This window comes from Symphalangus syndactylus, chromosome 8 (assembly GCF_028878055.3).
Source record: "Symphalangus syndactylus isolate Jambi chromosome 8, NHGRI_mSymSyn1-v2.1_pri, whole genome shotgun sequence".
NCBI lineage: Eukaryota > Metazoa > Chordata > Mammalia > Primates > Hylobatidae > Symphalangus > Symphalangus syndactylus.
Genome location: NC_072430.2, coordinates 114,315,422 through 114,340,678, shown reverse-complemented (window position 1 = coordinate 114,340,678; position 25,257 = coordinate 114,315,422). Strand labels below are relative to the sequence as shown.

Genomic DNA, 25,257 nt, shown 5'->3' with positions numbered 1-25,257 from the left:
GGCCACATTAAAAACAGTGAAAAGGAACAGGTGAAATTGTTTATAATAATATATTCTTTTTAACCCCTAATTATCATTTCAACATAGAATCAATATAAAAAGTATTAAGATGGGGCCGGGCGTGATGGCTCATGCCTGTAATCCTAGCACTCTGGGAGGCAGAGGCAGGCGGATCACAAGGTCAGGAGATCGAGACCATCCTGGCTAACATGGTGAAACCCCGTCTCTACTAAAAATACAAAAAATGAGCCGGGCGCAGTGGTGGGCGCCTGTAGTCCCAGCTACTCAGGAGGCTGAAGCAGGAGAATGGCATGAACCCGGGAGGCGGAGCTTGCAGTGAGCCAAGATTGCACCACTGCACTCCAGCCTGGGTGACAGAGCGATACTCCGTCTCAAAAACAAAACAAAACAAAAAAAGTATTAAGATGTTTACTTTCTTTTCTTTCTTTCTTTCTTTTAAGACAGGGTCTCGCTTACCCAATCTGGAGTGCAGTGGTGTGATCTTGACTCATTGCAGCCTCCATGTCCCAGGTTCGGGTGATCCTCTCCACTTAGCCTCCCAAATAGCTGGGACTAAAGGCATGTGCCACTATGTCCTGCTCATTTTTCTATTTTTAGTAGGAGCAGAGTTTTGCCATATTGCCCAGGCTGGTCTCAAACTCCTGGGCCCAAGTGATCTGCCTGCCTAAGCCTCCTAAATTGCTGGAATTACAGGTATGAGCCACTGCGCCAAGTCTACATTCTATTTTATACTACACTTTCAAAATCTGATGTACATTTTACACTGTCAATTCAGACTAGCTGTATTTCAATTGTTCAATAGCCACATGGGCCTAGAGGCTATCATATTGGACAGTGCAGGCTTAGACTAATTAGACAAGAGTTTAGGGGGAATTGGGAATTGAGATCTTTTTTTTTTTTTTTTGAGACGGAGTCTTGCTCTGTCACCCAGGCTGGAGTGCAGTGGCGCGATCTCAGCTCACTGCAAGCTCCACCTCCTGGGCTCACGCCATTCTCCTGCCTCAGCCTCCCGAGTAGCTGGGATACAGGCGCCTACCAGCACACCTGGCTAATCTTTTTGTATTTTTAGTAGAGAGAGGGTTTCACCGTGTTAGCCAGGATGGTCTCGATCTCCTGACCTCGTGATCTGCCTGCCTCGGCCTGAATTGAGATCTTAATTGGTCCTTAAAAGGATAAAATTTAGACGAAGGAAAGAGAAGATTCCAGTTAGAGGAAACAATCTGAGCAAGGATTTGGAGGCTAAAATGAGCAGGCACTGTAAGTTAGAGACAATAGATAACTGACTGAAGGGATAATCAGAGACAGGGTCACTTAACAAAGGTGGTGCCAAGTGGTGGGAGGCACAAAAAAAAACAGGGAGAGGAATTTGATCTTGCAGTGACAGTCAATAGGATCCACTATAGGTTCCTAAGGAGAAAGGGACATGACAAAAGATGGCATTTGCATAAAATGCCTTATGTGGAATGGTGAGTTAATAAATAAATGATGTATTAGGAAAATTAGTCAGGAATTATTAATGGTATTTATGTGAAGAAGAAAAGTCTAGAAGTATAAAACTCAATTAGGTAGGTTCAGCTGCAATTTAGTTATGAGGGCCTGGATTTAGAGGATAGTAGTGGGCATAAAGAATAAAGAAAACATCTGAGCAACATAACAAAAAGAAGACAGACTTAGCAGGAAATCAAATCGAGAGGATTAAGTATAACATAATATGAGATGTATGTATCTCATTGTATCTAAGATGTCATCATTTAGAAGACATACCATTATTTTATGTAACATTAAGAAAAAAAAACCCTGTTAATTAAACTAGGACATATTACTTCTATCATTGAGGATTTTTTATTTTATACTAGTTGAAAGAGCTATTTTACATTTATTTAGGCACAGCTTTTTAATTATATTTCCATCCTGTGTATATGTAACAGGAAAGTATAAGTGAAATAAATTGGTGTAGGTATTCCTAAAACTTCTTCACATTTAAAATTTTCAACCCAGAATTGTTAATACTTGAGTTTTTCCAAAGAATAACCTCCTCTGTATCAAGAGTGTTATCTCTTAAAATACTGCTCCACTATTCCCTCTGACGTATGCTTATAATCCACCTACCCTGATGATGCAAATTTAGATGCTGGAAATGACCAAATTCATGCTGCACAAGAATTGCAACCATTCATGCTGCACAAGAATTACAACCATATCAAGACAGCTACCAGTAGGGAGATCATAAGAGGCCAAAGATTGTCAAGCATACTCAATTTCAAAGATGTTAAATGTGAAAAATATATACATCTTACAGCATATAAATCGCAGCATCTGTACTTAGTAATTGCTCAGTAAATGGTAGATGTAATAGGACTCCAAAATTTCCAGGTTGGAGGGTAAAAAGGGTGATAATCTTCCTGAGTAATAACAGTTGGAAAGAGGATCCAATTTTGATGGAAGGCAGCAAATTTCACTTTGCACATGTTGAATTGAAAGTGAAAGCAGGTCAATTAATGCCATAAGTTAATGGTAGTATCGATTTCTATGTAGCTTTCAATTACTCCGGCCTTCATTTCTTTCTTTTCTTGATCAAACGTGACAAATTTGTACTGAATTACATTTTGAATCTTATATCATATTTTGCATCTTCTGTTTTATGTGGGTTAGTCTTGACCCCTCATTAAACTTTAGATTCCTTAAGGGGTAGGACTATCGTATAACTCCTTCCAACTCTCTCTTTCTGACCTCTGGCAGCATTATTCTACCTACATTAGAGTTACTTAACAAGCATTAGGGGATTCCGTAATTGAGAACAAGGTGATATGTTATTTAATCTGGAATGTAATGATAACTAACACTTATTGAGTGTTACATGTTAGCCATTGAGATAAAGCACAACTCATTACACACTAACCACCGAGATAAAATACTAGTCGTATATGGTCTTATTTCCACACCTCCACGCTTTGGGGAGATACAGAAAATTAATTTTCATACACAACTGATAAAAAACCTGAAGCTGTTAAAAGTTGCACATTCAGAAAGGAGGAGTGGCTTTGAGCCTGGTAGTGATTCCAGAACTCATGTCTTTCCCTTCACACTACACTATGTCCAAGGACTTTCTGCCTCCCTTCTTCTTATGATTATAATAAACTAACCTCTAAATGTCTTGCGTCTTGATTTGGTGATTCACAGGTCCGGCTTTGACTGTTGATAGGAGAACTTCTCTTAGCTGAAAAGACGAAAGAAGTTCCACCGTTTTATAAGGTTGTAAGTTCTTTTTATTTCATAAGTTTATTTCATTTTCAAATAGAAAAGCTATTTTAATAGAACATTATTACTTTAAAAGAAGACATTAACGCATATTGTAAGAGAAACTCAAATAACCAATTCAAAAATCTTAGCATTTTTTGGTTATGAATGTAGATTTTCATCTCTTCAGTCTGACTCAGTACGTTAAGGTGCTAAAAAGTTGGCAACACTAAAAATAACAATAATAGTTAACACCTACTCAGCACCTAATACATGCAAAGTTCTCTAAGCATTTTACATATACAGTCATGCATCACTTAAGGACAAAGATACGTTCTGAGAAATGTGTTGTTAGGCAATTTCATCATTGTGCAAACATCATAGAGTTTACTTACACAAACCTACATGGTATAGCCACCTACACATCTAGGCTATATGACATAGCCTAGCGCTTCTAGGCTACAAACCTGTACAGTATGTTACTGTATTGAATCCTGTAGGCATTTATAACACAATGGTATTTGTGTATCTAAACACAGAAAATATACAGTAAAAATACGGTATAAAAGATAACAAATTATACACCTATATAGAGCACTTACCATGAATGGAGCTTGCAGGAATGGGTGTTGCTCTGGGTGAGTCAGTGAGTGAGTAGTGAGTGAATATGAAGTCTTTGCTAAATTTATTTTTTAAAAGTTTTTATTCTTTAATAATAAATTAACTTTAGCTCACTATAACTTTATAAACTTTTTAGTTTTTTAAACTTTTTGAGTCTTTTGTAATAATGCTTAGCTTAAAACAAATACATAATATAGCTGCACAAAAATATTTGATTTCTTTATAACTTTATTCTGTAAGCTTTTTAATATAGTCATATATTTATAAATTTATATATTTACTTTACTTTTATTTGTATATTTTTTGTATTTTATACTTTTAATATATTTTATAGTATATATTATTATATATACTAGTATGTAGTATGTATAGTATGTACTAAAAAGTATAAAAGTATATTTTATGCTTTTTATATACTTATAAACTTATATACTTATTTTATACTTTTTTTTTAAACTTTTTTTTTTTTTTTGAGATGGAGTTTCGCTCTTGTTGCCCAGGCTGGAGTGCAATGGTGCGATCTCGGCTCACCGCAACCTCCACCTCCCAGGTTCAAGCCATTCTCTTGCCTCAGCCTTCCCAAGTAGCTGGGATTATAGGCATATGCTACCAAGCCCAGCTAATTTTGTATTTTTAATAGAGATGGGGTTTCTCCGTGTGGATCAGGCTGATCTCGAACTCCTGACCTCAGGTGATCCACCCACCTCAGCCTCCCAAAGTGCTGGGATTACAGGCGTGAGCCACCGCGCCCAGCCAACTTTTTTGTTTTAAAACAAGTGCAGCTACTGCTTACTATGTGCCAGGCATTCCTATTTTTGGTTAAAAACAAGACACAAACACACACATTAGCCTAGGCCTACCCAGCATCAAGATCATCTGTATCACTGTCTTCCACCTTCATGTCTTGTCCCAAAGGAAGGTCTTCAGGGGCAATAACACACATGGAATTGTCATCTTTTATGATAACAATGCCTTCTTCTGCAACATCTCCTAAAAGATCTGCCTAAGATTGTTTTACAGTTAACTTTTTAAAAATAATAAAAATAGATAGTAGGAGTAGAAGAAATATACTCTAAAATAACAATGAAAAGTATGGTATAGTAAATACATAAACCAGTTATATACTCGTTGGTTATTATTATAAAGTATTATGTGCTGTATATAATTGTATGGGCTATACTTTTATAAAACAGGCAGCGCAGTAGGTTTGTTTAAACCAGCATCACAAACACATGAGTAATTCCTTGCACTATGTTACCATGGCTACGAGACCACTAGGTGACAGGAGTTTCTCAGCTCCATTATGATCTTATGGGACTACTGTTGTATACACAGTCATTGACCAAAATGCTGTTATGTGGCGCATAACTCAATAATACTACCATATTATTATGCCAATTTTACAGGGGAAGAAACTAAGACACAGTGACTTAAACTTGCCCAAGGTCACTTGACCCTTGCATGAAGGTTATAGCCCAGACTGACTTTAGAGTCTGTGCTTTAACTATTACATAAAGCTATCCTGGAGGTAAAATTCAAATCAGTTACATCTTTATCTGAGGACCAGGAACAGGGGGAAACTAAGATGGCTACGTCTCATTCAAATTGTGAGTAAACTGGTGCCGAGAAGGAAGGTGATTTATCAAGATCACCATGTGCCATTGCTTTTTCTTCTGGCTATGCTGTCTAAGCTGAGTCTAATTTCCCCTCAGATGCTGGGCACTGCTTCAAGTCCATCAGGCAGAGAGAAAATAAACCCACTGTGAATATCATCCAGAAACAAAAGGACGGTGAGGTAAATAGCCCAAGTACTTCCATGCAGGGACATGGTTTCTTAGTAGTTTTTATATATGTGTTAAATTATAGCTTATATGTTAATAAAAAAGATTGCCCATTGTCTGCACAAAATCCTTATGAATTAAGCAAATTATATGTATGTGTGTGTGGTGTATTTTAAAAATATATAGGTATATATATATATATATATGCTTCTGTAGATTTTCCACATAATTTATTTCTTTTTAAATTTTATTATTAATGCTAAAAATAGAGTTGGGAATAGAAGACTATAATTTATTCAGCACTTACTATAAAGCAGGCACTTAATGCACTCTCATTTACTTCTTACTAAAAAGCCCTATAAGGTGGCATTATCACCTCAATTTTACATAAATGGAAATGCTTAGGAAAGTTAGGTTATATACATAGTAAGAGATAGATTTAGAGATTTGGAGATAGATAGTGTGAGCCTGCTATGCACTTTTCAATCTATGATGTTGTGTTCTTTCTACAATTGAACAATGGGACTATTTCATTAGACAATTCCTGAAGAGAAATGCTTTGATAACAATACAACACTAAGACGATTTTGTTAAGGAGCCCCTGCCCCATTTACCATGATGATGATGATAACATAGTAATAATAATGATAATAATAATCGCAGCTGCCACTTACTATGTGCCAGACATTCTTCTGAGCAGTTTTACATATATTAGCTCCATTCCTCATAACAATCTTGTAAGTAGTATTAATATGATATTTAAATTCCGTTTACAGACGAGGAAGCTGAGGCACAGGAAGTCTAAACGAATTGCCCCAAGTCCATGCTCTTGATTCAGAGTAGTTTCTCCTCATGTGAATAAGCCCTATAGCAGGACACTTAAATAACTACATGTAGATATTTGCTTCTTTTTGACTTCTTAGGGGCAAATTATCCCATCACTCTAACTACTATGTGTGAGGGAATCTGCTAATACTGTCCCACTGAGTGTCCAAGTTACAAACCTGTAATGATGTTCCTGATGGGCTTCACTAGTGCAGTAAAGCCAGAGACTTCGGGCTGTCTGTGTTCCCACATGGGCTGCCATATAACAAGCCCACTGGCCAGACGGAAGGTGAGGTCAGATTCCTAGGGGGGGAAGAGAAGATCTATGTCCAATAACTGACATGTAACAACTGCTTAAAGGGACCAATCAATGCAAGGATTAACATCACTCACAAGGTTATTTTCAGTGTTTATCTGCCAAACTTTCTCTCATCAGTGAGACGAATGTTTCTAGAGTAAACCAATGACCCAAAGTTATCACTGCAATTACTAAGAAAATCCCAGTTGTCTGCTTTATCCAAAATTAATGACCAACCAAAACATAGCTTTGGGCAAAGCATGGAATACACAAACTATTGTTTTGTGTTTGCAGTGATTGAAACTTGTTTATTTCCGGAGTCTTGGCAGATCTCTTCACTTTGGTTATTATTATCATTCCTCTTAATTATTTAGTTGTCCTTATTTCTCCCTCATAAGGCAAAATACTCAGATACTGGCTATTTTGACATTCTATTGTCCAGTCCATCTTTTTTCTTACATTTTAGGGAATCAGACACATATAATTTGACCCTTCACAGTGTATTATTTTGTAATGTTGTCTTCTTAACAACCTTTAATTTCTTGAGGGCAAGGATAAATCAAGCATTCTCCTTCCCTCTCAGCCCGGAGCATCATCACAATGTTTAACATAGCATTAGGAACTGGGTGCACAACAGATACTCAATAAATACTTGCTGAATAGGGCTGACTTTACAACCCATGCTCGCTCAATTTATCTACGATTTAAAGTATCTTTCAAGAGCATATCCTCTGCTATCATATTGTATAAGTACAAATACATGACATTCTGAGATTATATCTTAAACACTTCAGTCTCTCAAAACAATGTAAAGATAGAAGCAGAGAAAGTGATCACAGATTAATGAATACATCTGAGACCCAGGAACTCACTTAGAGCAGTGATTTGCAACCCCAGCTTGCATATTATAATCACCAGGGGAGCTTTTAAATCTAAGAGGCCCAGGTATCACTTACCTCTCCTACCCAGACCCATTAAATTAGAATCCTGTGAGATTTTCTAAAGATCCCCCGATGACTCACACACATAGCTGAGGTTGAAAACCACTGGGATAGAAGGAAAAGAACTCAGAAGCAACTGGAAAAATAGAAAAAGAAAAGCAACTGTACCTAGTGAAAAGAAATCTAAAAGCTAGACTGGGATTCTGACACCACTTGGCAACAGAGCCACACAGTTCCCACGATGGGAAAGTCTCTAGAATTCCCTGTGGAAGTATTAGAAAAGCACATAAAGCATTTGGCTAAATCCATTCTGCATTTATTCTGTAAACATTTATAGAGCACCTACCATACACCCGGTACTATTCTAGGTTTTAAATACAACAGTGAACGAGGCATACAAAAATTTCTGTTCATAGTGCAGAGAGGAAGTAAAGGGCTGTGTCAGACAAAGTGTTGTCATTTTAGACCAGAGGATCAGGTGAAGCCTTATTGAGAAAGTGACTTTTGAGTAAAGTTCTGAATGAAATGAAGGAGCTGTCATGTAGCTATCTCCAGGAAAAGTATTCCATGAAAGAAGAACAGCAAACACAAAGGCCCTAAGTGTGCCTAGTGTGTTCAGAAATAGCCAAGAGACTGTGTGCCCACAGTCAAGTGAATGTGAGAAAAGTAGAAAAAAAATAAAATTGGAGAAGTCATTGAGTGCCAGATAATATACTGCCTGATAGGTCTTGATAAGGACTTCAGCAATTATTAAGATGGGAAGCCACTGGAAGGTTTCAAGTAGCAGAGTGACATGACTGAATGTATATTTTAATGGGTTCACTCAGGCTGTTGAGAATTGTTTGAGAAAGGGCAACAGTGAAAGAATAGACTATTTTGGAAGCTATTGTTATATAGGTGAAAGATGATTAGATGGGGGTACTAATAGAGGGCAAAATGAGAAGTGGTAGATTCTCAATGTATTTTGAAGATACAGCTTACAGAAATTGCTAATAGTCTGGAAGTGGAGAGTGAGAGAAAAAGATGTCAAGGATTTTTGGCTTCACAATTAAGAAAGATAGGTGAGATGAAGGAGGAGCAGGTTTGGGGATTTCAGAAGCCTAGTTTTAGACATGTTAAGTTTGAGATACCTGTTGAACATTAAGCTAGAGATACCGAGTAAGCACTTAGACAGGCAGCTGTGGAGTTAAGAGAAGAGTAACCCAAATTCCCTTGGAATGGACACGAGTAAGTCTGCATGGTATTGTATGTATAAGCAGGAAATTAACATTAAGCAAATCTTATCAGATTTGTCTCTACACATACAGGAAGCCAAACCTCAATTGACCTGGTTTTAATGATTTATTAGTTTCTGAGTTCAGTCCTTTTCCATGTTTGTCGTGAGAAATCTTTTTTTAATTTAATTTAATTTTATTATTATTATACTTAAAGTATAATAATAATAAAATTATTATTATTATATACTATTATTATATATAATATATATTATATATATAATATATTATTATTATATTATTATAATATTATTATTATTATACTTTAAGTACATGTGCACAACATGCAGGTTTGTTACATATGTATACATGCGCCATGTTGGTGTGCTGCACCCATTACCTCGTCATTTAGCATTAGGTATATCTCCTAATGCTATCCCTCTCCCCTCCCCCACCCCACAACAGTTCCCAGAGTGTGATGTTCCCCTTCCTGTGTCCATGTGTTCTCATTGTTCAATTCCCACCTGTGAGTGAGAACATGCGGTATTTGGTTTTTTGTCTTTGCGATAGTTTACTGAGAATGATGATTTCCAGTTTCATCCATGTCCCTACAAAGGACATGAACTCATCATTTCCTATGGCTGCACAGTATTCCATGGTGTACATGTGCCACATTTTCTTAATCCAGTCTATCGTTGTTGGATATTTGGGTTGGTTTCAAGTCTTTGCTATTGTGAATAGTGCCGCAGTAAACATACGTGTGCATGTGTCTTTATAGCAGCATGATTCATAGTCCTTTGGGTATATACCCAGTAATGGGATGGTTGGGTCAAATGGTATTTCTAGATCTAGATCCCTGAGGAATTGCCACAATCACTTCCACAATGGTTGAACTAGTTTACAGTCCCACCAACAGTGTAAAAGTGTTCCTATTTCTCCACATCCTCTCCAGCACCTGTTGTTTCCTGACTTTTGAATGATGGCCATTCTAACTGGTGTGAGATGGTGTCTCACTGTGGTTTTGATTTGCATTTCTCTGATGGCCAGTGATGATGAGCAATTTTTCATGTGTTTTTTGGCTGCATAAATGTCTTCTTTTGAGAAGTGTCTGTTCATGTCCTTCGCCCACTTTTTGATGGGGCTGTTTGTTTTTTTCTTGTAAATTTGTTTGAGTTCATTGTAGATTCTGGATATTAGCCCTTTGTCAGATGAGTAGGTTGCGAAAATTTTCTCCCATTTTGCAGGTTGCCTGTTCACTCTGATGGTAGTTCCTTTTGCTGTGCAGAAGCTCTTTAGTTTAATTAGATCCCATTTGTCAATTTTGGCTTTTGTTGCCATTGCTTTTGGTGTTTTAGACATGAAGTCCTTGCCCGTGCCTATGTCCTGAAAACTCCAGTGGAAACTGCAGCAGGGAGTGATCTCTCTTGTACTGAAATCCTGGGCTTTAACATCTGTTCTATTAGCATGACACAGCACTCACTGACGGTCATGGTCATCATTTTGTTTTACTTGATACATCTCCAAGTAGATTGTATATTTCTTGAATACAAGTTGAGATCTCCTTCTTCTGTGCATTTCCTGGAGCATCAATACAACATCAAACTAATATGTTCATTAATTGAACATGTTTTACCTTCTCCAAATAAATCCAATCACTCTTCAGATCTGAATGCCTGCAGCACCTGTGGTCTTCTCTTGCGTTGGTGTCTTCTTTTGTAAGTCTTCCTAACTTGGATAAATGTATAAACTCTGCACCTCTAATGTCTCTTCTAGAGTTTATTTTAATGGCACACACAATGCTATGTATACATACACAAGCAGAAACTCAATTAACTGGAGAGGACACTCTTTATCATTCAAAGAGTTGTAAAGCAGGTAGTCTAGAAGGGTCCTGAGAAAAGCCAGAAGTGTAAGTACACGTAGAGGCAATATCCCCACATTTCAGATGCTTTTCTTGCTTTCACTGAGAATCTGTTTCCAGGATGTCATAAAGCAATTCTGAATGTATTTACTAGTAGCTTAGAGAGATTTAAAGAAACAACTATTATTTTAAGTTCCATTTTAAAGTTGTTTACTTTACACATATGGATTTGTAAAAATCCCCTGAAGGGCTTGCTTTTTGTTTTATTTCTTGCTGTTTCTCCAGCACATTGAATAGTAGCTAGCATATAGCAGGCACTTGATAAGTATTTGTTGAAAAAATAAGTAAATGTGACAAAATCATGACAATGTTGATACCATATTTAAAGAAGATGACTTAGTTTAACAAATACTCACCATTTTTCACTGATAAAATCAAATTTGGTCTAAAATGAATAATATATTAAACAGGATTTTCAGACTATGAATTTTATATAAACTATTTGAGTGAATTATAAATTAAAAACTATAAAATATGCATTGAATAATACACTGTGTTACAAAAGGATGAGTCATTTATATTAGATTTATTTACAAATTAGTGAACTAATTTATTCACTTAATATTAATTAGATACCTATTAAACACAGATACTATGTTAGCTACCATGGGTACAATGATAATTCCTACAAACAGACCATTTAGAATCTAGTGGGGGAGAAAGCCACATAAAGGGATGATAATAAACAAAGTATAACAATAAAGCTGTACCTAGAATATTATGGAAATAGAGAAAAAGGGAAAGATGGATCTCAAATGAAGTCCTAAAGGATAAGTAGGAGTTTTCTAGAAAGAGAACTGCAGTATGAGGGCATTCTGGTCAGCAAGAACAACATGAGAAAAGATCTGAAAAAAAGTATGTTATGTTCTTGGGGAGACTTCAAACATCTGGAGTTCACAGACAGGAGAAGTAGTCAGACAGGTCATAGAGGGCCCAGTTTACCAGACTAAGAAGCTGGAGTTGTGCTCTCTGTATGGTGAGAAATTAACAAATTATTTTACGTATGTTGGTGATATTGCCTACATTTTTGATAGGTCACCTTGGTGTTGAGGTTAGATTTTATGAGACAAGCCAGGAGACTGAATCTAGTTAGAAAGTGGCCCAAGTAAAGGGTCCATGTAAGATACGATACAAGCTTGGGTTAAAGTAGTAAGTAGGGATGAAAAATATGTAATAAATTTGGGAAATATTTAGGAGAAAAAATGAGTAGGACTCTGTGATTAGTGGAATGTTGCAAGTAAGGATGAGGGATAGTGAAAGGTAGTTTGAGTTTTTGTGAATACATCCATTATCTAAAATATAGAATCTAGGGATGGGGCTCATTACAGGTGAAGTTTGAATTTCCCATGGATTATTTATTTGGAAAAGTCATTTGACAATCTGGTCTAGAGGCAAAGATAGGAGCCTGGATTTGAAATGTATAATTAGGTGATCTCAGCCTGCAGGACACACATGGTAAATGAAGCCGGAGGAAGTCTTCCTAGCAGAAAGGAGAGTGAGAAGAACAAAGTGTCAAGAATGCATCTCTGGGGAACCCCAGTGTTAAAAGGGCAGACAAAAAAGATGAGCTCTCAATAGAGATAGAACAGACAGAGTCAGAGATGCAAACAGAACCAGAAGGGTGTGGTGTCATCAGGAGAATTGAACCTTTCAAGAAGAGGGCATGATGGTAGTTTTAAATGCAGCTGAGGTTTAATGAAATGAGGGCTCCAAATAGAGATTAGATTCAACAGCTCAGAAGTTGTTCATGACCTGAGTGGAAAAAAAAACAACTCTGGTACAGAAACCTAAAAAACAGTGTAGTTTTGTAGAAAATCAGATAGGATTGGGTTTGAATTCTATCTTTTACTCACAGTCTTTACTATTATCTCTCTGGACCTCAATTTCCCTTTTGGTAAAATGGAGACAAAGATACACACATCCCTGTGGGTAGTTGTAAAAATTAGAAATGATAGTGAAAATTTTCTGTCGCATAATAGAGGCAAATAGAAACAAGAATAAGAGATTGAAGAGTAAGTAAATGGGAGGTGAGGATATGGAGGCATGGGTTTATGCTTTGATTAAATTTTGGCCTCCCATGCCTCCTATAGCACCATGTCTTATACAAGCCCCATCCTGCAGCACTAAGTGCTGAGTGGGAACCTGAGGGGGAAAATCAAGGAAAGGACTGACAAGCGGGGCAGCGCAGCACATTGGATTTAGAGACCACAGCGTTGCAGAAACATTAGTCTGAATGGTTGTGTGGTTTCCCCAGCAGCATGCAGATTTCTGAGTAGGGATAGAAAATGTGAATTTTGGTCTTGATCTGGAGTTGGAGTCATGAAAGGCAACTGCAAAGAAGCATAGGGATTAAAGGACGTTAATGGTGCTGGTGATGGGAAGTTTACATGGGTAGGAAAGACCATAGTCTCCAACAGAGCCTGATAATGGCAGGCAAATGAAAGATGTAAGGCGGTAGCTTTCAATCAGGACCAATTGCCTTCCACACACCTACCTGTGAACATTTGGCAACATCTGGAGTCATCTGTGGTTGGCACAACTCAGGGGCAATGGAGTGTTACTGGCATCTAATGGATGGAGGCCAGATATTCTACTAAATATCCTACAATGCATGGGACAGTGTCCCATAACGAAGAATTATCTGGCCCCAAATGCCAACAGTGCCAAGGCTGAGAAATCCTGATCTAGAGATTGTACATTCCCCAACAACTTGAAAAAACCAGACATCTCTCAAACAGAAAAGGCCTTGTGGCCAAAATTATTGACTGAATGCTTTTTATTCTCTACAGCATCAAGAACAATGCTTTCCTCATAACAATGACAAAATGATTAAACTATAATGATAATATAATAAAATGATAAATATATTATTAATACCACTAACAATAATTGTTTATTTATGTCAATCACCTTGTAGTATTTTGTATGAATTGTCTTACTCCTTTATAAATGCTCCATTCCCATGCCATAAGTTAAAGATAAGGGTCTTAAGTCAGCTTTTCGAATTATTTGAGTAGTCTCTCCTGAAAGGAGATCTTGCTCCTTTTCTACTAATAATACATAATACCAGCAGCAATAAAATACCAACACTAAAGACAACTAACGTTTGTTAATGAATTTCTTTGTATCAAGTTGAATACTATAACTTGTTTAATCTTCACAATGCCCTATAAATTTATTCTTAGGTCCAATTTATACTTGAGAAAACGGAGGTTTATAAGTTATTTGCTCAATGTCTTACAGTAGAGCACAGCAGGCACTGGATTCAAATACAGGCTTATCTGTTTCCAAAACTTAGACTCCCAGCCATGTCTTAAAAATAAAATTACAGCCACCCTGGGCACTTCTATATTCCCACATTTTCCAGGTGATATTTGTCAACATATAAACATCTTTTTTGGGCTACTTTTTAAGAAGACTTGTTTCCTGTCCTCTCCATTTTAAAGGCTTCATTTCTAAATATGCTGTTTTTAGCACTTGTATCAGCTTCCGATAATGACAAGTCTACTCAGTGTGTCAGTCATTAAATATTTATTGAGAGTCTCACATATGACAGACACTATTTGAGACACTAGAGATACAGCTGTCACCAGGACAGGCAGACTCCCTTCACTCAAGGACCTCTGTTCAGTGAGGGTGAAGGGCAACAAACATGCAGACAAATGCATAAATAATTCCAGGTACTTGTGAGTGCTAACAAGGAAAAAAATGTAGGATAGCATGCTAGTGGCTCGAGAGTAGCCAGGGAAGTACTTTCTGAAGTGTTGCCATTTGAGTTCTGAGTAAACCAATGACAAGTACATGGCTATGTGAAAATCTGAGTGTAGAAGGTGGGGTCAGTGTTTCAAGTTGAAAAAAACAGTGCAAGGATCTGAACACAAAAATGCACTTGTCAAGTTTGAGGGTGAGCCTCCCACAAGCCTGAAGGTGGTTAGTGAATGAGAGAAAGGCCAGTGAGATAGAGGGAGATGAGGCCCAGGAGGTGTGCAGGGGTAGGTCCTGCAGAGCTCACAGGCCAGGTGGACAGTCCCTATTAAAGCAATGCTTCCTACTAAGTATCACCTGTATAAAATACTTTAAAATGGAAAGCTAGAGATTTTAAAATGGCAAGTTAATTTGACTTGACACCTAAAGAGTTTAGTATGTTTGATGGGCAATGTGGCCAGTGTATGTGTTGCGTTTTGGGAATTTATAGGTAGTTTCGAATCTATTTCTCCTAGCAACGGACAGAGTTAATGGAAAGTGAATTTTTTAGGAAACTAAAAATGAATGAAAATACTCACTAGTCTGTTCCCTTCATGGTGACTGTTAATGTTCACAACCACCTTCATAAATACATTGCTAACTTGAACCACTGCTAACTTGATCCATTCACTGGGTTATAATATTCTATTAAAGAGCAGATGAACATATCAATTCTTATCTTAGCACTTAAGTGAAATTTGTTAATTTATTCATTCACAGAAGTAACAAATAGTTCTTGATTTCTTTTCATGCGTTGGAACTGCAGTGTGTGTCTTACATATATTCACCCCGTGTTACAGCAACTGAGGGGTTAAGTAATATCAACAAAATCACACAGCTGAAAAGTGGTGGCACAGTGATTTCAAATTATATTGTCTCCTCTAAGTGGATATGATTGTATTTTGAGATAACTGGTTTCCATGTAATCCTATGTTTTGTATTTTAAGCATTTAAAAATATTTTAAAAAGCAATTCTTAGGCTATACCCTACTGTCTAAAAGTCCATAGAACATAAAAAGTTAAAACTTATTTTTTTTTTCATTTTAAGACAGAGCCTCACTTTGTCGCCCAGGCTGGAGTGCAGTGGCACGATCTAGGTTGACTGCAGCCTGTGCCTTCCAGGTTCAGGAGATTCTCCTGCCTCAGCCTCCCGAGTAGCTGGGACTACAGGTGTGCGCCACTACGCCTGGCTAATTTTTGTATTTTAATTAGAGATGGAGATTTGCCATGTTGGCCAGGCTGGCCTGGAACTCCTGACCTCAAGTGATTCACCTGCCTCTGCCTCCCAAAGTTCTGGGATTACAGGTGGGAGCCACAGTGCCTGGCTAAAACTTAGACCCTGTATTATAAGAGAGGTAGTTACAAGATGCTATAAAAATGTAAAGGAGGTAGGAATGAAGTCTAGATGGTGAGGTCTAAGGAATAGCTTCATGTTAAATATGATATTAAAGTTGCAGTTTGAGGACTATGACAGGAATAGGGCGGGGAAAGGAGAATAGAGCAATCAGCAACGGCATATTCAGGGAATGGCTGTCATGGCTTCAAATACTGGATCATGAGGTGGCCAGTAGGGACAAATAGTCTATAAATCAAGAAAGCAATTTAAACCCTATGTCACGCTTGACCTTTTATTCTATGTTTAATATGTTGGGCATTATCGTGAGGCAGAGGGAGAACCACTGAAGATTTTTAAGTAGGTAAAGCCTATGTGAAAATTTGTGTTTCTGAAGCAATGTTCAGTAGTTTAACACAGAAATAAAGTTCTTCATGCCTTGACTTGCTCTAAGGTCATACAAAGACATGCCCAACCAAATATGGAAATATCATTTGAAGTCCACCCTCACCACATCTCCACCCACTCCAGCTCTAACACTGGGTTTCTGCTTACCTTGATCCTGTGTACCAGGGGAGCAAACAGAAACACGAAGAGCTCCACAGTAGCCATGGAGTTCTGGAAGATCTTTCTTCGGTTGTTCTCTTCTTCGTCATTAGAGCTGCTTTGGCAAGGCTGCCCTGGAGAACCCTGGTTTTCAACCTGATGGATGAAAGCACTGCTGCTTCCACCCCAGCTAGAGCCTCGGTCTGTACCCCCAAACCGCTCATTGTTGCAGTCCTGGGGGGCTTCCAGAAGCATCCAGTGTAGAGTGTGAAGGAGCTTTGTCTCAGCAACACCCAATTTATCCTGGTGGCCTGCATGGGACAATTACATAGGCAGGTTAAGGCAAACTCTGTGACCAGAGCAATAGATGTCAACATTGGGTCTGGGAAGAATATCCCTGCTTTCTCTATACTTCTTACAACCACTGCTAGCAGGGCTCATTCTTGTTTTCTGGACTTCCCTACTGGCCGCAATCTCTGCAGAATGATATGCTGCCATGGGGGCAGAAACTGCTGAATCACTTTTCTTCAGTTAGGTACCCAAATATATTTCCAAATAGGCAGCATAGTGGTTAAAAATATAGACTCTGAAGATAAAAGCGATCCTATTTTAGACAATGTGACCTAGAAAGGTCCCTCTATAGAAGTAATATTTGAGCAGAGGCTCAAACAAGGGGAGGAAATGGGATGGAGAAGAGTATGTACACTAACATGGGGTATATGGTCGGACACATTGCCAGATGAGAAAAGCAATCTGTAAAATATTCTAAAAAATAGTTCTTATGCACATGTGCACACACTCACACACAGTACTACAAAGTTGGAAAATGTCTGAGGCAAATATGCCCAGTTCATGAGAGTGGTTGCTTTAGGAACTGAGAGAACAAAAAGGATGACCTTGGCTAGGACTCATCTTGGGCAGGTGAAGGTCTTAGCTTACCTCTAATATTTTAATTTTTTTGTGTTGTTGTTGTTTGTCTGTTTTTGAGACGGAGTCTCACTTTGTCACCCAGGCTGGAATGTAGTGGTGCGATCCCAGCTAACTGCAACCTCCACCTCCCAGGTTCAAGTGATTCTCCTGCCTCAGCCTCTCGAGTAGCTGGGATTACAGGTGTGCACCACCACGCTCAGGTAATTTTGTGTTTTTAGGAGAGACGGGGTTTCACCATGTTGGCCAGGCTGGTCTCGAACTCCCGACCTCAGGTGATCAGCCTGCATCGGCCTCCCGAAATGGTGGGATTACAGGCATGAGCCACTACACCCAGCCTATTTTAATGTTTAAGAGGAGAATATATTCATATATTACTTGTAAAATTAAAAAATTAAAAACAAGACAGCCAGTTTCTTTATTGGTAAAATGAAAATAATGAGTATAAGTGTGAGGAGGATTTTGTGATAATTAAATGAGATAATGTATGCACAGTGCTTGAGAAAACAGAAACTACTCAATACAGGTTATTATGATGAGTGTTGAACACAAAGGGCAATGACATGCAATGAAGAAGTAATGTGGGGCACCAACCTAGCTTGTTTCGGTTTGAAAGCAGGGTTGCAGTGCAGTGGAGGACATGAGGCAAAGCAGCTTGCACCAGTTCCCATCTGGAAATGCTCTGGATGGCTTCAGAGAGAGCTGGAGAGAGGCCATGCAGCTTGTTTTCTACCAACACTCGCTCAAAGGACTGTAAATACAAAAACAAAAACAATAAGAAAAGCCAAAATCCAAAACCACGCAAACTAAGAAATTGAAGATTCTGATTAGTGAAAAAATGAACAGCAAGGTACTGTACCCCTTAAAAGATGCAAATTACTGGACCAAATTCTTTAGGAAGAACTCATTGCATTTTCTTGTATGTGTTGATGTGCAATGGGTCAGTAATAATTTTCTATTATCTACCCATTTGCAGGCTTTTGAGCCAAAGTCAATGGCTTGAATTAACAAACGATTTTTATTTCTGTTAAAGTAAGCTTCTTCCAACAAACAGGAACAAAACATTTAACCTTATGAGATTTTTGGATGTATATTTTATAAAATGTTGCTGAGTCATCCAAAAGGCTGTCACAACTGCAGACCAAAATGAGTTTTTTGTGAAAGTGTCTTGAGAAATAGAATTTACGTAGTTTCTTCAACTGGTGTTAAGTAAGATACAACTTTTTCAAGGATTCTGATTTTGGAATCCCTGATTTATCTCATGGCTTAGCAATGACCCGGCACAGAACACTCTCTACCTAATGCCTGGAACAATAAAAGATACTTAACATATCTGTGGAATAAAGAAAGAAAGGAAAGGAGAGCAGGAAGGAGGGAGGGAGGAGGAAAATAAGCCATCTTTACTTTGCTGGTTATTAAATTTTCTATCCTTGCCAGGGATACTCAGAGAGTATCAGAGAGTGCAGCACTCCAGAACAAGTAACAACTCTGACCTACTTAATTATTGTTTTTTCTTTTGAGGGAGGAGAGAATATCACTGTAAGGTGTTGGAGAAAATGTAGTTAAGAAATATTGGAATAAATTTAATAAACATTTGGCATGTAAGAACATGATTGGTACTTGATGCTCCAGTCAAGAAAATTGTATAAATGTTCTATATAATAATCACAATACAAGTCCCAAGTGTTCCAACTGTATTATTGGAATTATTAGGATACCTGTGAGAAAGACAGGTATCCTAATATGGCTTACTACAGAGATTTCCAAAGAAAACTTACTTTTTGATTCAAAAAAAGAAAAATAAGAAATTCACCTTTACAATGAAGGGCACACTGAAGTTTTGGTAAAGAGCATAATGAGAGATGTAGTATTTTGCTTTAAGAAACTAGATGAAGGCCTTTAGATATGTTGGTGATATAAATACAAATATTATAAAATCATCAGTCCTCAGCTAAGTATTCATTAAGTAAAGGATGCATATATTAGACACTAAAAGATTGTAAAGAATTTATACACTCTAATGAATATATTGTAGAGGATGAGTTATGCATTTCATAATCTCAGAGTGTTCTGGGTAATGTCATTTTCTCATTAAGTGTCACTAATATAACTTTTAATAATTTTTTTAAAACTTGGGAAATTGTTTTCTATATTGAGATCTATATATCTCTATCCCCATCTATACATTAATGTAACTTAACTATTTGATATCGTGTGACTACATTAAAAATGCCAGAAATATCTTTGCCAAGAACAGAGAAAAGTCAGGATTATTTTAAGCTAGTATAATTGTCAGCATGGTTAAGAAAGTCTGAGATTTCAAGTGTCAAATTACTCTAACAAGCTAAGTTCAACGACAAATTCCATTAAAAGGTCCTTATAATAAAGTTATATTTTAAAAAATGTGTTTGTGACAACATTGAAAGATAGGAGATGCAACAAAACAAATTCCTACATGAGTGGGCATGTATGTGTTTAACTTTCCAGTTGGCTTCCATCAGAATTTTTTGCCCTAACACATCTCAGAGCTCCTTACCACAAGGTCATCCACGTAGCTATTTGTAAATATGCATGGCAATATCCAAATTGGTAGATTTCCATTTTTAGGCTATAATATATGCAGTAAAGACTTTTAGGTAAGCTCCAAATATTAATGAAGGCTGTGAAAAGTCCATTTCAATTTTGCTTCATGATTTCATGTCTTATTTTCTCAATTTGTAAAATGAGAATTTGTAAAATGAGAATTTGTAGGGATATAAGATTCCCTTAGAATCTCAGGACGAATGCATTTTATTTTGTATAAATATTAACAGTATTATTTTCACAATTATTTTATATTATTCATTTTTAGAATTAGAGAACATATGCAAGGCATAAAAGTGCAGAAATGCATATATTTTGTTCAAGTAGTTCTTTCACAGGCACTCCATCATATGAACTTCCACTATAAGTCTCAGTTTTGTTGATTAAGGATTCAACTTCACACTTGCAGGGGGCAAAAACACTCTCCACCACCTGGTTCCCTGTTATCTCTCTGCCTTCTCTTCTACCACTCGATCCCTCCCCACCCTTTCACTTATTCCCCAGGAGGTGCTAATTTCCTTTAACATGTTTCCTCTGCTCTTCCCTCAGCTGTCCTTCCCTCCCTTCCCCTTGTGTCTTTGGCCAAGGTTCACATTAATAGATAGATAAGCCTTATCTATCCATTCTTATAAAACTCCCCTGTCTAGTGCTTCCTAGTATTTCTTTTTGCTTAATTTTTCTCCATAGTGCTTACCACCATCTGGCTTACTATGTATTTACGTATTTGTTTGTGGCTTGTCCCCTTTCTACTAGGATGTAAACACTCTATTTGTTTTTATCATTGTTCTATTCCAGCACAGAGAATTGTGCCTGGCACAGAGTGGGTGATCAATAATATTTGCCAAGTGAATTAATATATATAGTCCGTTTGATTTAAAATCTGTCTTTGGGTTCAAACCACCACACAGAATAGGGAAATAATTATTAAATGGTGAAAATCACATACCACACAAGAAGCTTCATATTGCTTCCCCAGTTTGGGCCTCAAAAATGCACTGAAAAATTAATAGAGATATTTGTTAATAAACATAAGTAAAATTATTATTAAAGCATCCTTGTGACATATTTTTCAATGAATAAGGCAGGATGCTATGAAATTCAAATTTCATGCTTCCTTATAGCTTTTTAATGAGCAGGTGTTGAACAGCTGATGACATTTTCTTTTACGCGTGTAATTGCATATATGAAAGAGATGTGGATCTCGAGGGTTTTCGGTATCCACTCTTATTCTGAAGATTTTTAAGATTTTAAATCGCCAGTGGTCAGAAGTGGTGCATTACTTACGTGTACAGTCATAATAAAAACTGAAAATTGCACACGGCTTATGGGTCATGATTTCCAGAATCTAATATTTTATCTGATAAATCTCTAAAATAACAATAATAAAGAAAACCTTTTCTGTTTATTGGAATAGGTGTCAGGCCTTTCCGGGCTTGGCAGGGGGAAGGTCCCTTATCACAAATCCTCAGGAGCTTTAACTGGGGAGATTAATCTGAGCAAAATGGTTAACAAGTGGGCATAGCAGATATTCGCCAAACAGGAGCTGGAAAAACAACAGGTCACTGGGCTAGAATTACAGCGGGAGATGGAGGGGGAATTGGACGCAGGAGCACAACCAGTCATAATTATCTTTCCTAGTTCCCCGCCCCCTCTTCCCAGGCTCTCTGCCCTCCCACCCCCTAAAATAATGTATACATTTATGCGACAACTGCCAATCTGCTTGTCGTCAAACTTCACTGAAATATATAGATATATATACATATTTTAATGCGTGTTTTTAAGCGGGTGCAGAGGGCTTGTTTTCCAGCCCCAGAGAGGGAGCTGCAGGCTGTGGCGCGGCCTCAGCGGCGGCGGCGGCGGCGGCGACCCAGGCGGCCCCAGGAGCGCCCCCAGCCCAGGGCAGCCCGCGGTGCGCCCTCTGCGCCCCTCACCTGGTTTGCCGCCACAGGAAGGTCTGGATAGGCAGGGGGATGCCGCGGCCGCCGTCCTGCTCCTGGCCCTCGGAGCTCTTCCTCTTCACCATGATGGTGGCTCCCGGGAGTCCTACTGCAGGACCCAGCTCTGTCTCCTCGCTAGCCGCCGCCGCCGCCTCCTCCCGCTGCTCCCCCCAACTCTCATCCCCTCCTTCCCCGAGGCAGAGCCGGCTCTCTCCGCCCTGATCCCCCGTGCCTCTCCCCTCCCCCCACCCCTCCCCGCGCGTGGAACATGGCTGCGGGAGGAGGGGAGGGCTGGAGGAGCCGCGGAGCGAGGAGGGGGGCGCTCGGAGCAGCCGTCCGCCTAGCCGCCCCCGCACCCGCTCCCTGCTTTCAGCACCTCCCACTGTGGACAGCGGCCCGCGCCGGGCTGCACGGCGGGAGAAGCGAATCCGGGGCAACTTGAGCCGCAGGGGTACGGCCCAAGAAGTCCACGCTCCGCATCGCAGGCGCTGGTCCCCTGCTCGGCCTCTTCAGCCCTCGGAATTCCGCTTTCCCCGCTCCGAGCTGCACTCAGGAGTGTCCCCTGTCCTGCTTTCCAACCTCAGCATCCAAACTGTCACCGTCTGGGTAGGAGGAGCTTTGGGGAACCGCAGAGCAGTCACTAACCCTGGCATCATTCTCACCTCTAGCAAGGAGGTCAAGAGTCCAGGGGATAGCCAGAGGAACACGTGAAAATTATTAAAAGTGTAAACCAGGAAGGGGAGGCAAGCTTGGCAAGTGAGAGGAAGCTTGAAAGATCTTAGAAGTGAGAAGTTATTTTTACATGATAACCGCAAGAAATAAACCTTGTTTGTTTTCCTAAAGCAGGAATACAAAGTTCCCAAAGTAACCAGTTGTGGATATCAGTTAATTGCAAATTGAGGAAGAACATTTGAATCATGCTGTGAGGAAATGTGGTTTATTACAGTCCATTAAATGCACTTGGGTGATCCTGTTCGCCCCCAGTGATAGCTACCATTTTCCTTCAGTTGTAATAGTCAAATGCTTATATGTTATATATATTAATATTTTATAGTTGGATTGCTGTTAGATATATTATGTAGCAGTAAAACAAGTAGGCCGGGGAGGGGGGTGAGGTGGGGTGAAGTAATCGGAATAGTAACTACCGGCAATTCCTCCTCCTCTTTCTCCTTCTTCTTCCTCCTCCTCCCCCTCCTCCTCCTCTTCTTCTCCTCCTCCTTCTCCTTCTTTCTTCTTTCTTGTTCTTTGACAGAATCTTGCTCTTCAACTAGGCTGGAGTGCAGAGGTGTGATCACGACTCACTGCAGCCTTGACCTCCCAGGCTCAAGAGATCCTCTCAGCTCAGTCTCCCCAACAGTTGGGACTACAGGTGTGCACCACTACTCCCAGCTAATTTTTTATTTTTGTAGAGATAGGGGCCACACTATGTTTCCCAGGCTAGTCTCAAACTCCTGGGCTCAAGCAATCCTTTCACCTTGGCCTCTCAAAATTCTGGGATTACAGGCATGAGCCACCATGACTGGCCTCATCTTTTAGAGCAAAGATACTGGTGTAATCCATGAAAGGAAGAATCAGACTCCAGGTCCTAATCTCAACAGATGTAATATTTCGTATATAATTAACAGCATAGTATATATCAATATTTTTTGCCATAGAAATAAATTCTTCATTTACTTCCTTGAAGTTATCTTTTATTATGAATCTCAAAAATACGGATCTTATGATCTCAAATATGGATCTTGAAACAAAGAAAGATTCTAAATATAGTTTATTCAAGGCATATTTATTGAGTGTATTTTATATACTCATAGCTCTATGGAGCTATATGGACTCTTGCTCACAAGGAAGTCTGAATATTAAGAGAAGACAGACATGAAAAGAGAAAAGAATCATGGGAGATATGAATGCAGATTCAGTTATGAACAAAGGGTCAACGCAGAAATTGTGAGTAGGAATCAGATGGAGACTTTGTATGACAGGCTAGAAAGTTTGCCTAGAAGGCCTTTAAGCAGAGAAGTAGAAACTTCATATCCATTTAAGTGTGAATGACATGACAGGAATGTAGGGATTATTTGAAACAGGCAGAAGTTGTATTAGGAACCCCAGTATGAAGATTAGAGAAATGTTTTACGAAATCCTGAACCCTGATCATAATAGCAGGACTACAGACAAGGGGGTGAGTTTGAATAATATTGCAGAGGTAGAATTAATAGGATATGATGACCAAGTGGGTATGGGAAAAGAAAAATAGCACATTGGTTAAGAGCTTAGGTCTTGAGCCAGACAGTTTTGGCTCTAGCCCTACCATTAACTAAATATAATATCCTAGAAAAGTGAAAAAACTGCTAAGATTTTCAAAGAATACCTTCCCCTATAGAGATGTTGTGAGGATTGAATGTTAATACTTGTAAATGATGAGGTCACATGGACACATACAAGGGAACAACACACACTGGTGACTTTCAAAGGGTGGAGGCTGGGAGTAGGGAGAGGATCAGGAAAAATAACTAATGGGTACTAGGCTTAATACCTGAGTGATGACATACATAAATCCATACAACAAACCCCCATGATACAAGTTTACCTATGTAACAAACCTGCACATGTACCCTTGAACTTAAAATAACAATTTTAAAAAAGAATTTAAGAGAGTCTCAGATCTATACTAAGCTTTCAATAAATGTCAGCAAAAGCTCCAAGTTTTCTGTTTTGGGCAACTGAGTAAGTGGTGATCTCATTCAAAGAAAAGGAGTTGACAAAAAGAATCATGTTCTTATTTTATGTGCACGTATGATGGCATTCAGGAGTTTTCCTTGAGTCTTTTTTGGAAATCTGAAATGGAGGTAGCTAGAAATATTTGTGTGGAGTTTAGAAGAGTTAATTGGGTAGAAGAGATTGATTTTGTAGTTAACACTGTATAAAAAGTAGTTGAAATCTTGGAAGTAGATAAAATAATCCAGACAAATAAATGGAAAGAGAAAAGAAAGGCCCCATTTTGGAAGTGTAGGGGACATCAACTTTATTGTCACAAAAAATGCTGTTGATGGGTGACAGGATAGAATAGGATAGTGGGATAGGCTGAATTCTAAGACGGCCCCCAAGATTCCCATGTCCTGTTATATGCACACACTTTCCTCCAATTACTCAAGCAAATACTAATCTAGGTGCTGCTGTGAAATGATTTATATGAATCTTCTTGAGTTTTTAAAAATTATTATTAATAGACTTTATCTCTTAGGGCAGCTTTAAGTTTGCAGTATATAAACATTCTCTTTCCTCTAGCCCATAGTTTGTCCTGTTATTAACATTTTTGCATTGGCATGGTATG

At 38.6% G+C, this 25,257-nt stretch overlaps 1 protein-coding gene across 14 annotated transcripts in view; it reads right to left on the bottom strand.

Annotated features, from left to right (window-relative positions):
- Positions 1-22,490, bottom strand: part of UNC80 (unc-80 homolog, NALCN channel complex subunit) — a 228,521-nt gene extending 206,031 nt beyond the window's left edge. For 13 of the 14 annotated variants that reach the window (XM_055290458.2, XM_063645667.1, XM_055290465.2 and 10 more), the window contains exons 1-6: positions 21,924-22,490; positions 20,939-20,987; positions 18,004-18,160; positions 16,492-16,793; positions 6,665-6,788; positions 3,165-3,238 (exon numbers count right to left, since the gene is read on the bottom strand). In XM_055290458.2, coding sequence (XP_055146433.1) covers positions 3,165-3,238; positions 6,665-6,788; positions 16,492-16,793; positions 18,004-18,160; positions 20,939-20,987; positions 21,924-22,015 — 798 coding nt within the window. In that variant the 5' untranslated portion in view covers positions 22,016-22,490. Of the gene's footprint in view, positions 1-3,164; positions 3,239-4,739; positions 4,847-6,664; positions 6,789-16,491; positions 16,794-18,003; positions 18,161-20,938; positions 20,988-21,923 lie in introns of those variants that run through there. The other variant, XM_055290470.2, reaches the window with a different exon arrangement.
- Positions 22,491-25,257: the final 2,767 nt, after the last annotated feature.